Source organism: Suncus etruscus, chromosome 6 (assembly GCF_024139225.1).
Source record: "Suncus etruscus isolate mSunEtr1 chromosome 6, mSunEtr1.pri.cur, whole genome shotgun sequence".
NCBI classification, from domain to species: Eukaryota; Metazoa; Chordata; class Mammalia; order Eulipotyphla; family Soricidae; genus Suncus; species Suncus etruscus.
In genome coordinates, this window is record NC_064853.1 from 29,550,825 (window position 1) to 29,567,916 (window position 17,092).

Genomic DNA, 17,092 nt, shown 5'->3' on the forward strand with positions numbered 1-17,092 from the left:
CAAAGAGTGATGAGTTTAGTTAGAGAAATAGCTACATTTTGAACTGTCCTAATAATGAGAATGTATGAGGGAAATGGAAAGCCTGTTTAGAGTACAGGCGGGGGTCGGGTGGGGAGGAGGGAGATTTGGGATATTGGTGATGGGAATGTTGCACTGGTGATGGGTGGTGTTCTTTACATGACTGAAACCCAGACACAATCATGTATGTAATCAAGGTGTTTAAATAAAATATAAAAAAAAAACAAACTATTATAGAACTAACAAAGTCTTTATATTATTCTTTACTTTCTTTCTTTCTTTCTTTCTTTCTTCTTTCTTCTTTCTGTTTCTTTGTTTCTTTCTTTTTCTTTCTTTCTTTCTTTTTCTTTCTTTCTTTCTTTCTTTCTTTCTTTCTTTCTTTCTTTCTTTCTTTCTTTCTTTCTTTCTTTCTTTCTTTCTTTCTTTCTTTCTTTCTTTCTTTCTTTCTTTCTTTCTTTCTTTCTTTCTTTCTTTCTTTCTTTCTTTCTTTCTTTCTTTCTTTCTTTCTTTCTTTCTTTCTTTCTTTTGTTTTTGGGTCACACCTGGCAGCGCTCAGGGTTTACTCTTGGCTTTATGCTCAGAAATGGTTCCTGGCAGGCTCGGGGGACCATATAGGATGCTGAGATTTGAACCATCATCCTTCTGCTTCTAAGGCAAACACCTTACTGCTGTGCTATCTCTCTGGATCCTATTCTTTTTTTTCTTGTTTATAGTTATGTGTGTCTAACCATCTGTTATTGTTATTTTTCCATGAGAAAAGAATTGAATGAAAATATGTGATTTTGCAAGCTCTTATGAATATTTCAGTTTCTCAACTTGTCTCACTTCTTCTCACAGATATAATGGAAATTCTGAAACCATGTTTCATTTTATGCTTTTATAGCAATATCCTTCATTTGATACCATCAACTTCAGGTATGAGCCCTTTTCTACTTTATGCATGACATCAGAAAAAAACCTGAGGTCAGTTTTTTGCACGTGACTCACCATTTTTCTCAGTACATTTATTAAAGAATCTTTCCTCACATTTCATATATATTGCTCTTTGATTAAATATTAACAACCATATGCCAGTGGGTCTGTCTCTAGATTTTCAATTCTATTCCATTGATTTGAGAATTTTATTCCAGTACCATACTATTTTAATTACTACTAATTTGTAGTATAGTTTAAAGTTGGGAAAGTTATGCCCCATTTTCTTTTCCCTTAGGATTTCTCTGGTTATTTGAGGGATGGGTTATTTTTCCCTATGAATTTCAGGTTTGACTGAGTTTTTTAAAATTTCATGGGTATACTTATAAGGATCACATTGAATCTGTATAATGCATCCTTTCATAAAATAAACTCCCTCAAAGAAATCTTCCCAATGCCTTTATAAGTAAAAGAATATTTTTCTGCTCCTTTTATAAATGACATTTATTATTATTAGAAACTATGTTATGCATTTATTTATTTACTCTGTTATCATCTGCCTCTTATACTGAATGCTGCACTTTACATGGATAAAGATCTATTATTCACCATTTCCAAAGTGTCTGATAGAGAAAAATATTCAAAAGAAAATTTTAACCGATTTAATGGAATCAAAACAAACACAGCATGGGTCTATTTTAGCTAGTAATTTGTCAGGCCTCTTGAATCTGGATACATGTGTAATTCAACTCTAAAAACTTCTCAATCATTTCTTTGTGTCATATTCATCAAAAGTGCCTTCCTGGGTCTGTGGGACCCTAATTTTTTTTTGTTTTTCCTCTTGAATTCATCCCAGAGTTCTCTTGTCCACTGTTCATTTACTTTTAGGAATTTTCCATCCCCTACTTTGGAGGCTTTTTGTGTCTCATCTGGGAGCTCACTGATTTTTTTCCCTCAGGATTTGAGGCTTTCTAGTTAGTTCTTTATTTCTTCTATCAAATTCTCTAGTTCTACTGTTTTTGCTTATAGTTTCCTCATTTCCTTTATCATGTCCTTTTGTGTTTTATTGGCTGTCCATTACAACTGTTTCTTTGATCTCCTAAAACATCTTCAACAATTCTTTTTTGAAGTTCTTATCAGCAGGGTATTACTTGTTGAGTCTTCAAATCTATGACTTTTGCTGCGAGTGATGGGTTTCTGTGTTGTTTATCCATTGTGATTTTTGCGACCTGGAGGTATTTTTTGAGTGTAGAAGTAGTTAGGATGTGTAGGTGACTATAGAGTTAGGATGTCAATGAATGCTTTCTGTAAGATATGAAGAAATGAAGTTTTGTACAGCTGTATTGGAGAGGTGTATTTCACAGGGGCCCTTATCTGTACGTGAAATGGTGACTTCCTAGAGAGTTTCTGAAGCTTTAAGTTCACAGGATGAAGCTGGAACCTAGTCAGAGCTGAACCAGGACCAACCCAGGGCTGAGCTGGAGCAGTGCTAGGGCTTTGCCTAGTGGCAGACAAGCTTTAAAAAGTTCTATCTTGGGGGAGAGGCAGAATGATAGGTTTTGAGTATAGCTTCCTAGGTCAGTTATATCTCTATGAGCTTGGGGGAGTGGGTGCCTGCCATAGCAGTAGTCTTTGCAAGTGTCCTGACCTAGGATAGAACAAACAGCTTGACTTCACACAAATGCCTATGTGACTGGTGGTAGTTTCAACCCCACCAATGGCGAGCTGTAGGGCACCCTGCGTAACTTATGTGAAATGGAGTGGAGATGTGGCATTCGCAAGGAGGAAATTTACTGCTTCCTGTTCTACCTGTTTTGATCACCTGGGAAATTGCCTGGGAAATCTAGGACTGATAAAATCTATGATGAGCCCCTGTATAGCGCATATGCTCACATAGGGCCAATCTTACAAGGCAGAGACCTGCCACCAATTTTCAAGAATGGCTAAATGACTCCTAAAGTTTAAAAGTACACATTTCAAGATGGCAAATTTCGGCAGATTTGCATCTCAATTTTGAGAATTTTTAAGTGTTTAAGCAGAAAGGTCTATTGCAACTGAACTGTTCAAATTAGTAAAAATATACCCATGAAATATTTTAATATGTGGTGCACTTTTAGAAGCAAGTAGTTTGTGGCATCTTTTTGGTAACGTGCTACAGAGTTGAAAGGGTAATATAGAACACAGAATTTCTATAAAAGAGAATGCAGAAAATAATAGAAGTAATAAAATAATACATGTAGAAGATGCAATTTTTGTGAAGGATGTATACACACTGCTATTCCTTGCAGCACTCAGTACAATAGCTAAGACTTGGAAGCAACCTAAACCTGCAACAAATAATTAAATCATGAATATGTACATATATACAAAGGAATACTACATAGATATAAGAAATGATGAAATAAAGCAATTTGTTACAACATGAGGGAACTGAAAGATATTATGTCAAATGAAGTAAGCCAGAAGAAGAATAAATACAGAATGATATCACTTATATGTAGTATTTAGAATAACTCCATGAATAGATGCAATTATCTAAATGAGGGTTGTTTCAAACATCTTTGGTCCCAGAGTATATCGAGGAGAAAAAAAAGAAACTGAGTGGAGAAGGAGAGACACATATGAAATGATGGAGGCCAGGGATCAAGCAGTTTCAGGTTCATTGGTGGAGTAAAAAACAAAACTAAACTAAACTAAATATCTTAGCCAAAGTCAACAACACTGGAATCAAGAGACCCAAACTCTAACAATCTAAACTGTAAATGGGCCTGTTATACCAACAGGCTGCGGGGCAAAGGGTGGTCGTTTGGGATACACTATGGGTACATGATGGAGGGAGATCGACACTGGTGGCAGAATTGGCTCCAATTTATTGCATGTCTAAAACCCAACTATGAAGGGCTTTATAAATTGCAATGGTTTCAATAAAATAAATTTTTAGAGAGACAGAAGCATCAATCCATACAGATTCGTTATAGTAAAACTAAAGTGAATCTTAAAGCATTCAGAGAAAAATTTCTTTATTAAGGAAGGAGCAAAATTAGATTGGTAGTAATTTATTTATTTGTTTATTTTGGTTTGGGGATCACTACTGGCAATGTTCAGGGCTTACTATTGGCTCAAAACTCATTCTGGGTGGTGCACAGGGGACCATATGTGGTGCTGGGGACCCAAACTGTGTTGGGAGCATGTAAGGAAGTGTCTTATCCAAGTACTATCTCTCAGCTTCCAGATTGGCAACAACTTACTAGAAATTGTAATGACAACAAAATATTTATATTTCTTTTAAACATTTTAAGTTAATTTTTTAATTTAGACACAATTTTGCTTACAAATTTGCTTACAAAGTTTTAGGCATACAGTGTTCCTACCTTGAGTTCCTTTACCAGTGACCCTAAGATTACCTCTTCGCCCCCAATATGCTCCCTAACAAATACATTTTAAATTTACTCATTGTGGTTTGTGTCCAATGCTTCCAATGTTGGGTTTAGTAGTTTAGAAATATGCATATACATCCCCTCTAGACCATAGATGGTCCCCAGTCCTCTGTGTCTTGCCCCATACTACTTTATACTATACTATATGCCCCCGTACTACTTTCCTGCTCCTCTCTTCTATTTATACATCTTTGGAGATTTTATTTTTGTAATAGGAAGTCAATGTTTTGTCCATCTTTGATTCTTGAGACAGATGATATTTTATGCCACAATTAGTGAGAATATCTGGTATTTATCCTTCTCATTCTGACTTAACTTCACTCAACATGAAATTTCACCCCATCCAAGTTACAGTGTCTATAGAAAACAATATTCATATTTCTTAAGGAAAATAATTTGAATAATTAATTTTCAATGAAAAATTAAAAATTTCACCAAAGCACAAAATAATTCACCCTAGTAGGAGGCTTAATCTTTTTTTTTTTGGTGGTTTTTCCATTTTTATTTGTGTGTGAATTTTTAATATAAATGCAGGGGCATAAGCATTAATGGGAAGTCAAAATGTTCCAATGAACAAGTTTCAGCAGTTCAACTTTATAACAATTATACATAAACCTGTCAATTTTTTCTGGACAATGCCAGTATTTGGATTTTTTATTTTTTAACATACTAGTAGATTTTATTTAGTTCATTGACTTAGCAGATTACATCTGTTAAGTTTTTTTTTTCTTTTTAGAGCATGAACATGAGGTCATCTGGAATCAAATTTAGGCATTGACACATACAGATCATCTGATGTAAAAATTGAACCACATCCCTAGTCTCCTCCTCCTCTTTTCTTGTCTTCTTTGTTCTTTTATTCTTTTTCTTCTTTATTTCCTCTTCTTTTTCTTCCTCTTCTTTTACCTCTTCTTCCTCCTCTTCTCTTCTTCCTCTTGTTCTTCCTCCTCCTTTTCTTCCTCTTATTCCCTTTTTTCTTCTTACTCTTCTTCCCCTTCTTTTCCCTCTTCTTCCTCTTTTTATTCCTACTCTTCCTCTTCTCACACTTCCTCCAATTCTTCTTAACACTCTCTTCCTGGGTCTCTGGGATTCCAATGATTCCTATGTTGTTTCTGTTGAGTTTATCAAAGACTTCTGTTTTCACCTGCTTACATTCTTTGAGTTGTTTATCCATTGTATGATCGTTTGCTTTAAGGTTCTTTTCCAATCTCTTCTGCTATATGGAGTTGTTCTGCATCTCATCCTCCAGCTCACTGACACTGTCCGCAGCTGCTGTTACTCCTGTTTTTCAAACCTATTATTTCAGTATGAAGTTTTCTGATTTCTATCTTCATATTCTCTGAATTTTTATTTGTGTTCCATTCAAGTCTATCTATGCTTTCTTTGAGTTCCATGAACAACCTCCATATTTCTTCTCTAAACACCTAATCTGAGAGGATACCTTGCTGGTTGGTACTTTTTGGGTCATCAAAGCAGCCATCTTCATTCTCTATGCATGGGTTTGTCGTGCATTGTTCCCCCATTGCCACACCTGTGGTGTGGTTTTTACTATGTGCTGTTAAAATGTGTGGGGTTAAAAGATGGGCACTGCCACGGAGTGAAGCTGAGTGGCCATGCTCCTCTCGCTCCACCCGAAAGGCAGGCAGGGATCAAAGCAGCAGTCCTTTACAATGACTCTCTTGTGTCCAAACACACGGCAGGAACTAGCACCCATGTTTATTGGGTGGGGACATCTTACCGGGCTTGGGCTCTGGAGAGATTATGTTCACAGGTGTGGTGTTTTCTGGGCTGTCTCACGAGGAAAAGAAAACAGAAAGCTTAATCTTAATAATTTTGAATGATCAGTTCAAAAGTATTTTTTATCAATTTTGATAATTAGTAAATTGGGCAGTTAAAATCAGTGTTTCCTATATTTTCTAAGAAAATATAGAAAACCCATTGCAGCACTCAGTACAATAGCTAAGACTTGAATCAACCTAGATGTCCAACAACAGATGAGTGGATCATTAAGATGTGGTGCATAGGGACCGGAGAGATAGCATGGAGGAAAGGCATTTGCCTTTCATGCAGAAGGTTCATGGTTCGAATCCCGGCATCCCATATTGTCCCCTGTGCCTGCCAGGAGCAATTTCTGAGCATAGAGCCAGCAGTAACCCCTGAGTGCTGCCAGGTGTGACCCAAAAATCAAAAAAAAAAAAGATGTGGTGCATATATACAATGGAATACTACATAACTGCAAGGAATTATGAAATCATGTAATTCACAGCAACATGAATGAAAGATATTATGTTACATGAAGTAAGCCAGAAGAAGAAAAATAAATACAGAATGATATCACATTTATCTGGTATTTAGAGTAACTACATGAATAAATGTAATGGTCTAACTGGGGGGGGGGGGTGTCAAGAACACTCTAGGTCTCAGAGTATAGTGAGGAAAAGGAACGAGGTTGAGTAGAGGAGGAGAAAGACAAAAGGATGGGTGACAGAGGCCAAGAAGTTTTAGGTACATTGGTGATATTAAGAAAGGATAGAACTAAATATCCAAGGCAGATTCAAAAACAATGAAATAATGAGACCCAAACTTTAACAACAAAAATTTAAAATGGCCTGTTATGCTGACAGGTTGAGGAGCAGGATGTGGTGGCTTGAGATGCACTCTGGAAAAATTAATGAAAAGAGGCTGACATTCGTAGTGGGACTGGTCCTGAAACATTGTATTTCTGAAACCTAACTATGAGGAACTTTGTAAAACACAATGGTTTCAATAAAATATTTAAAAAAGAAAGTATAGAAAACCATTCTACATCAGTTAACAGTTAAGTTATAAAAGGAATAACATACTATGAAATTTTCAAACAAGTTAAGAATATTATTATTATTTTATAATATTTATAATAACATGTTATTATGAATTTTATTATGTCCATTATTGTTCCTTTCAAAATCTTACAGAATTGTAAAGATGAATTTTCATACTTTGTAGGTAGTTTAATAAAAATAAATAAAAATTGGAAGTATTGGGGCCGGAGCAGTGGTGTAAGCCATAAAGCGTCTGCCTTGTGCATGTTAGCCTAGTATGGACCGCGGTTTGATCCCCTGAGTCCCCATATGGTCCCCCCAAGCCAGGAGCAATATCTGGGCGAATAACCAGGAGTAACCCCTGAGCATCACCAGGTGTGGCTGAAAACCCAAAAAAAAGAAAAAAAAGGAAGTATTTTAAATGATAAAACAATATCATATAATCTTGACATATAGAAAATAAATGCTTTAAACTAAATAAGTTTTATAAATTAAATTAAGTTGTATAAATTTAAATATTTTAAGTAAAATATTAATACATTGACATACTATAATTTGTTACCTGAACTACATTCAAATGTAAGTCATTGATGGTACATGATGACATCAATGTGTTAAAGCAAATCAAATTCAATAAAAACATTAATAATTATTAAATCGATAATAATTCTTACATTATATTTATCTATCTTCTTCATATCCTCATCTACCTCTTCTTCCTCTTCTTTAAGAATCTTTCTCTTTATTTTTCTCAGGTGTGTCTTGTTAATTGTTTAGCTTTTACACAATAGATGGAGTAGACTGCCTCCTAAATGAATTTTTTAGATAAATTATGTTTAAGGGATACAAAGAAAATCTCCTTTGTATTGAAGTCTTACTCTGAGAGCAATAAAAGGATGAAAAGAGAAACTCATGTCTCTAGGTCAATGTATTAGCAGTTTAAAATGATTGACATGGGTAAACTTGGGGATGAGAAAAGAGCAAGAGCAGTGATTAAAAATATTTTTACAGAATAGTTTATTTCCTGTATAAATCACCCAACCAACATTATTTGATTAAATACTTAGTGAGTGCAGACTTTTTTGTTAAGGATGGAGCTAGATATAATATATCTGTATGCTGGTCTCTTTTATATATATAATTAAAAAAATTTATTAAGAGTTTGTTTTGGGTTTTTTGTTTGTTTACTTGCTTGTTTTGGGCCATATACAGTGGTACTCAGAATTTAGTCCTGGCTCTGTCTCAGAAATTACTCCTGGCAGGCTTAAAGAATCATCTGGGATGGTGGGGATCAAACCTAGGCCAACCACATACATGGCAATGCCCTACCTGCTGTGTTATCACTCCAGACCCTCATTAAGAGTTTGTTAAAGAAAATAAAATTAAAGGTAAATATTGAGACAAATATTTTCTCCAAGCTGGCATCTACTGAAAGAAAAATCAGGCGTGATATTAAAATGTAAGGCAATCCAAAGGGTGGCATTTGAATGTTAAAATCCCATTGTCACCTAGAAATATGAGAGGTTAAATTATCATTAAAGAGTTGTATCATAAAATTACAAAGTGAATTTGGTATCTGGAGAGATAGGACAGCAAGTAAAGTACTTGCCTTGTATGTGACTGGCCTGGGTTCAACCCAGTGACCCATATGGTTGCCTGAATTGCTTCAGGAGTGATCTCAGCATAGAGCTATGTGTAAGCCCCCAGAACTTCCTGGGGTTTTAAAAAAGTGTTTTTTAAATTAATTGTGCTTCATTGGTAACAAACAATCAAACTAGTGCAATGGAGTAAAATAGCTTCTATTACCTTGCCATTGGATGTGTGTGTGTCTGTATCTTCGTCTGTGTATCATTGTTCACGCTTTCATTGATTGCTTACTATCTCCCCAGGATATTTCACAGTAACTGCCTTGCAGAAACATGTCTTGGTTTCACTAAAAGGAGACGCTGAGCTCAGTTGCCAGCTGTCCCCACCACAGAGTGCAGAAAACATGGAAATACGCTGGTTCCGAAAACACTACACACAACCTGTTCACCTATACAAGGATGGGAAAGATATATATGGAGAAACAGCGTCCAAGTATGTGGAGCGAACAGAGCTACTGAAGGAAGCCATTGGAGAGGGAAAAGTGACCCTCAGGATATTTGGTGTCCATGTTGAAGACGATGGACAATACCATTGCTTATTCCAAGCTGGTGAATTTTATGATGATGCCATCACAGAATTGAAGGTCACAGGTGAGGATGAATTCTTTGAATTTTCCATCTGCCCATGATTATCAACCAACCTCAGAGAATTCTTGATGTCTCTGACCATTGTGCTGTGGTTAACAAGTTCAAATTAAAGCATATAATTTTTAATTGCAAAGAGTTAAAGGTTAAGAATGCAAATATATGCCAATGCCTTAAACAGTAAGAAATGTTTCTTTATGTCTGTATACACTGCTAGACATTCAAAATACCATCAGAATACTTTCTAAATTTATTTATATGCTTTCCATTATTTATGATATGTTAGGAAAAGATGATCCCTATCTTAAGAATAATATCCCCAGTCTATTTCTATTTCTCCAATTCAATTCACTGACTTCTAAATTTCAAACTAAACTTAAAATATCCTTCATCTACAATCTTCAGAATGTTTATTCTATATATGTTTTCTGTGAATGTATATATATATATATATATGTATATACACACCGGGATTCGAACCAACCACCTTTAGTTCTGGATCGGCTGCTTGCAAGGCAAACGCCGCTGTGCTATCTCTCCGGCCCCTTTGTGAATGTATATTTTTAAGTCAGTCACTTTATATTGAAGTATTGTGACACAAATAAACAGGGAAATAGAAGACTTGAATCAATATAATAGGGTTCACAAATGTACAGGCATCAGTATAGGGGACTATGCACACCTGTCTTAACATTGTATTGGGTATTATGACACTAATCTCTATTTCCAGAGCTGTTATCCAATGTCATAGTTATTTAGCTACATGGTATTCTTACACTCGTTCTTAAATAAAATTCAGAATTAAAGTAAGTTAAAAATTCAGTTTTGAGGGCCGGGAAGGTGGCGCTAGAGGTAAGGTGTCTGCCTTGCAAGCGCTAGCGTAGGACAGACCGCAGTTCGATCCCCTGGCGTCCCATATGGTGCCCCCAAGCCAGGAGCGATTTCTGAGCGCATAGCCATGAGTAACTCCTGAGCGTCAAACGGGTATGGCCCAAAAACAAACAAACAAAAAAAATTCAGTTTTGGCCCCTGGCAAACCTAGCAGATTTTTATTCAGGTTTGAAGGAAGGATAAGCAATTTTATGGATAAACCAAAGCTCAAGAATTTTACAGACTCAAACCTATCTTAAAAAAACTAAAGGGTCTACTTTATGGCAAGACTAATGTTACAAAATATTAAAATTCTCCACCCAAAATGGCACAAAATCCTATGACAACCATCTCTCTCAACATCACTGGACTAAACATACCAGTTAAAAGATACAAAGTGGCAAAATGGATTAGATAATTGAATTGAACGTTTTGCTGTCTGTAGGAAACACTTCTAAATAGAGCAAACACAGTCTCAAAGTCAAAGGTTGGAATACAATCCATCAAGCAAACAACTTCCTAAGAAAGGCAGAGATAAGGGGCCAGAATATTAGCACAGAGTTGTCCATTTGCCTTGCTCGTGGATGACTCAGGTTTGATCCCGTATCACATATGCCCCCCCTCCAAAAAAAAACAACCCAACAGAGGGCCAGAAGGAATTCCTGAGTGCTGTCAGGTCTGGCTTCAAAATAAAAATAAAATGGAGGTGGCCATACTAAATCAGACATTTATTTCAGGTTTATAAAGGTTGTAAGAAACAGAGAGAATCATTTCTTAATCATTAAGTTACAACAGAAAGAAATCACACTTCTAAACATATATGCACCCAATGAGGAGCCAGCAAAAAACTTAAAACAAATACTTTAAGAAAGACATCAGTAGCAGCAGAGTAGTAGTGGAGATTTCAACAGTGCCCTTTCACCTTTTGATAGATTACACCAGTTAAACAAGTATATACTGTCTTTGAAGGAAGAAATGGAAGAGGGAGGCTTAGTAGATATATAGTGCTTTTCATACCCACAATGTTAAATTATTAATTTTCTTCTCCAATGTACCTGGGACATATGCCAAGATAGAAAACATACTGAGCCATAAAACTTACATAAAATCAAGATAGAACGTGTATCATCTATGTTCTCAGACTATGTACTGAAAATAAAAGTGAATTACAGACAGAGAAATAACTTTTAACACCTGGAAATTAAACAGCACACTACTGAACAATCAATGGGTCAGAAAGAAAATCAAAAGATTCCTGGAAATAAATGAGAATAAAGACACGAATGACCAGAATTTGTGGAACACAGAAAAAGCAATATTAAGTGGAAATTTTTAACTTTGTAAATTTTCATCAGGAAAAAAGAAAGGTTATAGCTTAAGAAATTGGAAAGTGACCAATAAAATGAGCTGAAAGCAGGTAGGTGGAAGAAAATAATAAAATTTAAAGCAGAGGTCAGAGAGATAGCACAGCAGGTAGGGTATTTGCCTTGCATGCAGCTGACCCTAGTTCAATCCCTTGAATCCCATATCCCAAACCTGCCAGGGGTGATTTCTGAGTTTAGATTCAGGAGTAACTCAAGTACAGCTGGTTGTATCTCAAAAACAAAACAAAAAGCAAACAAAAGTAGAGGAGAAAATAATGAACTGGACATCAAAAAAAAAAATCCAAAAGATCAATAAAAGCAAGAGTTGATTGTTTGAAAAAATAAACAAAATTAGCAAGACTAATCAAGCCATTAGCAAGACCCATAAAAAAGTAATAAACTTAATAATAAATACAGAAATTAAATAGGGGTATGTCATATCAGATACTACATAAATGTAAAGAGCAATCAGAGATTACTTTGAAGAGCTTTATGCCACAAAATGAGAAAACCTGGAAGAAATAGATAAATTCTTGAACTCCTATACCCTCCCAAGGTTGAAACAATATGATCTCACATACCTGTGCAGACTTATTAATAATAAGTAAACTGAAATTGTAATAAATAGGCCTCCCTAAAACAAAAACCCAGCCCAGAGGAATTTACTAGTGAATTCTTTCAAACCTTTAAAGAGGACCTACTTCCAATGCATTTCAGTTTCTCTCAGGAAATGGAAGAAACAAAACATTCCAAAATAATTTCTTTTGAAGCTAACATCATTCTTTTATCAAAAAACAGACACAGGCACTATCAAAAAATAAAAGAGAGAATAACTGTCGATTTTCTTGATGAACACAGATGCAAAGATCCTCAACAAAACACTAATCCAACAATTTATCAAAAAGATCATACATCATGACCAAGTAGGATTCATTCCAGAAATGCAAGGATGGTTCAACATGTGCAAATCAATAACTTAATGCACCATATTAATAAAAGAAAATATAAAAATCATATAATCATAGCAATAGATACATAGAAAGTATTTGGCAAGGTCCAAAACACTCCAAAACATTCAGCAAATGGAAATTGAAGGAACTTTCATAGTCAAAGCCATTTATACAAGTCCATGGCAAACATATTCAATGGGATAAAACTAAAGACCTTCCAAGCTGGCACAAATCAAGGCTGCTCACTTTCACCATTTCTATTCAGTATAGTACTGGAAGTAATTGCAGTAGCAATTAGGCAAGAAAAAGATATCCATGGCATCTAGATAAGAAAGGAAAAAGTCAAGTTCCCACTGTTGGCACATGATATGATCCCATATTTAGAAAATTCTAAACACTACCAAAAAGCTTCTAAAAAATAGATTTGGGGCCTGAATGATAGCACAGCAGTAGGACACTTGCCTTGCATGCAGCCAACTGGGTTCTATTTCTAGCATTCCCTTGTCATAAGATATTCCAGAAGGGAAAGGAAAATGCCACACCCCCTATCCAGGGAAGGACAGGAGAAACTGGTTTGGTAGAAACTCCCCACAAAAAGTAATCAACACAGATTTAGAGGTTATAGCAGGCAAGAAAACACACTGCAAGCTGTTCACCTACAAGCCATTCGCTCCACCACGCAGAACCACAAGCTTATATGGTAGCTGAACTCTAAAGCTCTCCTGCCTCCCATTTATTGAGATCCAAGCAAAGCCCCTCTCCAGGGAGAGGGGAAAAAGTCAGATGAAAAGCAATGGGAAAGATCAACAGAAAATAATTAAGATACAAATGAGAACTGCTTGATACAAATGGGAACTATTTCAAAGGCCTCAATTTATTTCATGTTTCCCCCTTTCTAATTTTTTAAAAAAATTAAGTCAGCATGCTTTATTTCATAATCCTAACTGCTATGCACATTTCCTCATATGGCTTCTATGTTAAGCCTTTTCCAAGAAGCCACTTCTCTGCCCCTTCTCTGGCTCTCTCTGCCTTTGTTTCCATTTCAGATGCTCTCTAGGCTTCCTTGCTGACTTATGTCCATCACAGTTCTATCACAATAACCAGAATCTGGAAACAACCCAAGTGCCTAAGAACACATGAGCAGATAAAGAAACAGTAGTACATATATCAAATGGAATAACACACAGATATTGGGAAAAACAGACTAATGAAATTTGTCTATAAATAGATTGATATGCAGAGTATTATGGTAAGCAAAATGAGTCAGAGGGCAAGGAGTAGACATAGGATGATCAAATGCATTTGTGGGATATATAAAAAGAATATTAAATGTTAGTAATATTCAGAGACAATAGAGGAAAGTACCAGTAGTTCTTGTCCATGGTAAGAAGCTTGTCACAAATAGCGAAAGAATGCAGTTATGCAGTTATCAGAGAAGGTACCATTATGACAATGGTTTTTGGAAATGACCATTCTGGGCAAGAACTGGGTGCTCAAAGGAGATAAAAATGATAGGGCTAATACCCATAAGTAACAACACAGCCAACTATAGTGTCTAAAAATGGGGAGAGGAAGAGAGATACAGAAAAGAAGTAGAAGAAGAAGAAGAAGAAGAAGAAGAAGAAGAAGAAGAAGAAGAAGAAGAAGAAGAAGAAGAAGAAGAAGAAGAAGAAGAAGAAAGAGGAGGAGGAGAAGAAAGAGGAGGAGGAGGAGAAGAAAGGAGGAGGAGGAGGAGAAGAAGAAGAAGAAGAAGAAGAAGAAGAAGAAGAAGAAGAAGAAAGAGGAGGAGGAGAAGGAGAAGGAGAAGGAGGAGAAGGAGGAGGAGGAGAAGAAGAAGAAGAAGAAGGAGGAGGAGGAGGAGGAGGAGGAGAAGAAGAAGAAGAAGAAGAAGAAGAAGAAGAAGGAAGAGGAGGAGGAGAAGGAAGAAGAGGAGGAGGAAGGGGAGGAGGAAGAAGAAGAGGAGGAGAAAGAAGAGGAGGAAGAGGTGGAGGAAGAGGAGGAGGAAGAGGAAGAAGAGAAGAAGGAGAAAGAGAAGGAGGAGGTGAAGGAAAGAGGGAGAAGGAAAAAATTGTCTTCCTCCGAGGTGGGCGGGGGTGAGGGGAGGAAATATGGGGACATTGTGGGGAATGTGCACTGGTGAAAGATGAGTATACTGTATGACTGAACCTCAATCATGAACAACTTTCTATTTGTAATGAAAAAAAAACAACACTGACTATGTATTATGAACAACCTTATAACCATGGTGTAACAGTAATAAAAAATTCAGTTTTGTATTATCAACTGGCAATTTCTTGGGGAATATATCTACTGTACTATAGTACAAAATAATGTATAATATTCACATTAATATTACATTAATGTAAATATTTACATTATTATATAAGTATTTATTGAACACAGCTTCTCTAAAGTAACACTCTCTTCTCTTCTAATACCTTTATTACTAAGACTTGCCCAGACTTCAAGAAATGACCTGAAATTGGAAAAGCAAATACTCATTTTCTTCAAATTAACACCCACTGCTTTATCTGTTTTAAGCAACTGCCTATTATATGAAATAGTATACAAAGTTAAGGTTTATATAAATTTACAAATTTTCATATTCTTGTATTAATTTATATTAATAATTTATTGTGGAGGCATATTTTTATATTGGTATTGTACTAATTATTTATTGTGACAGCTCAACAGTGACCTAATATAAAGTATCAAAAAGAAATTAAGCTATAAACTTTATGAAGATTGAAATCCTGATTGTTTTACATATTATTATCCCTGGACTTTGCACAGTCTCCTAAATTTACAAAATAATCAATTAATAGTATAAATAAATAAAATAATGAGTTCATAAAAAAAAACAGAGTAGCTGGAGATAGTACAGAGTTGGGTACTTGTCTTGCATAGGCTGACCTTGGTTCAATCTCTAGCACCCCATATGGTCCTTCAAGCACCTTCTTGAATGATCAATAAGTGCAAAGTCAGAAGTCTTAAGTACCACTGGGTATGAACTCGCCACACCAAAATAAATAAAGAAATAAAAGAAACATATTTCATCCTCTAACATTTAGGACAATGTAAATTTGCATATAATAACCCTCATTCTAATTTATCTTGTTTTCATTTTCTAGTAGAGACAAATAGCCTCATAGAATTTAGCTATCAAATTTCTAAGATCATAGGCATGAAAGTGTGAGAAATTGAGAATCGGGAGGTTTAATTTTGGTTATACTTTCCCTTCCCTTCACCTAAAAATACTTTTTCCTCCAACTAGCTACCAGCTTAGACGTACAGATTGTTGTGCATCCTCCCAATATAAAAGGTCTTTTAGTGGAGTGTAACTCAGAAGGTTGGTTCCCACAACCTCAAATGGAATGGAGAGATGACAGAGGGGAGATCATTCCACCTACGTCAGAATCTCACTCACAGGATACAGAGAAATTATTCAACATGAAGGTAGCCCTGATGCTTAGCTCCATTAGAAATGTCACTTGCTACCTTCACAACCCTCTAACTGGTGAAGAGGAGATGACAAGCCTTGCTTTGACAGGTGAGATCAGTGTGGTTTTCTTTTAGATTAGAGCCACTGTCATAAGATTTAAATGCTAAACTATGAGTATGCTTTCTTCACTTGGTTTTCATAACACTACATTTTCTTGTTTCATTCATCTTCTCACTTTCTAATTTTCTTTTTTACTTCATTTTTTTCAGTCTGCCTTCTTGATATAGAATAAATACTTCCTGTGTTTTTGCCCCCCCCATGTTTTAATTATGCTGACTTTCAGTGATATAATATGGTAAAGACTTCTAAAATAAAAACTTCTTTTTAAATCTCTCCCCAAATTCTAAACTAAAGATCCCAATGTAGAAATCTAATAGTCTGAGCCAAATACATAAAAAAATTGTTATTTATTTGTGATTTGTTTAATTCACTATCATTATGACCAAGTTTCATATTTTCATGAACAAACTTCCTTTAAAATTTTTTTTTTTAGTTTTTGGGGCACACTAGTCAGTGCTCAGGGATACTCCTGGCTCTTCACTCAGAAATTACTCCTGGCTGTGGCCAAAGTGATAGCACAGCGGTAGGGCGTTTGCCTTGCATGTAGCTGACCCAGGACAGTCCACGGTTCAATTCCCGGCGTCCCATATGCTCCCCTGAGCAAGGAGCGATTTCTGAGCTCATAGCCAGGGTTAACCCCTGAGCATCACCAGGTGTGGCCCAAAATCCAAAGGAAAAAGAAAAGAAAAGAAAAGAAAAGAAAAGAAAAGAAAAGAAAAGAAAAGAAAAGAAAAGAAAAGAAAAGAAAAGAAAAGAAAAGAAAAGAAAAGAAAAGAAAAGAAATCACTCCTGGCAGGCTCAGGGGACCATATGGATGCTGCGATCACACCTGGGTCAGCCACTTTGCAAGGCAAATGCTCTATTTGCTATGCTATCACTCCACAACAAACTTCCTTGAATGCCTTCATCAAGAACTATATTTCTCTCTGTTCTATATAACATCTATT

The 17,092-nt window shown here is 35.8% G+C and overlaps 1 protein-coding gene across 1 annotated transcript in view; it reads left to right on the plus strand.

The window, feature by feature from the left end:
• The window catches only part of LOC126011669 (selection and upkeep of intraepithelial T-cells protein 1-like), a 32,191-nt gene extending 16,032 nt beyond the window's left edge, over positions 1-16,159 (plus strand). The window contains 3 exon segments of the mRNA XM_049775483.1: positions 8,965-9,043; positions 9,045-9,405; positions 15,858-16,159. Of these exon segments, the coding sequence (XP_049631440.1) occupies positions 8,965-9,043; positions 9,045-9,405; positions 15,858-16,159 (742 nt within the window).
• Positions 16,160-17,092: the final 933 nt, after the last annotated feature.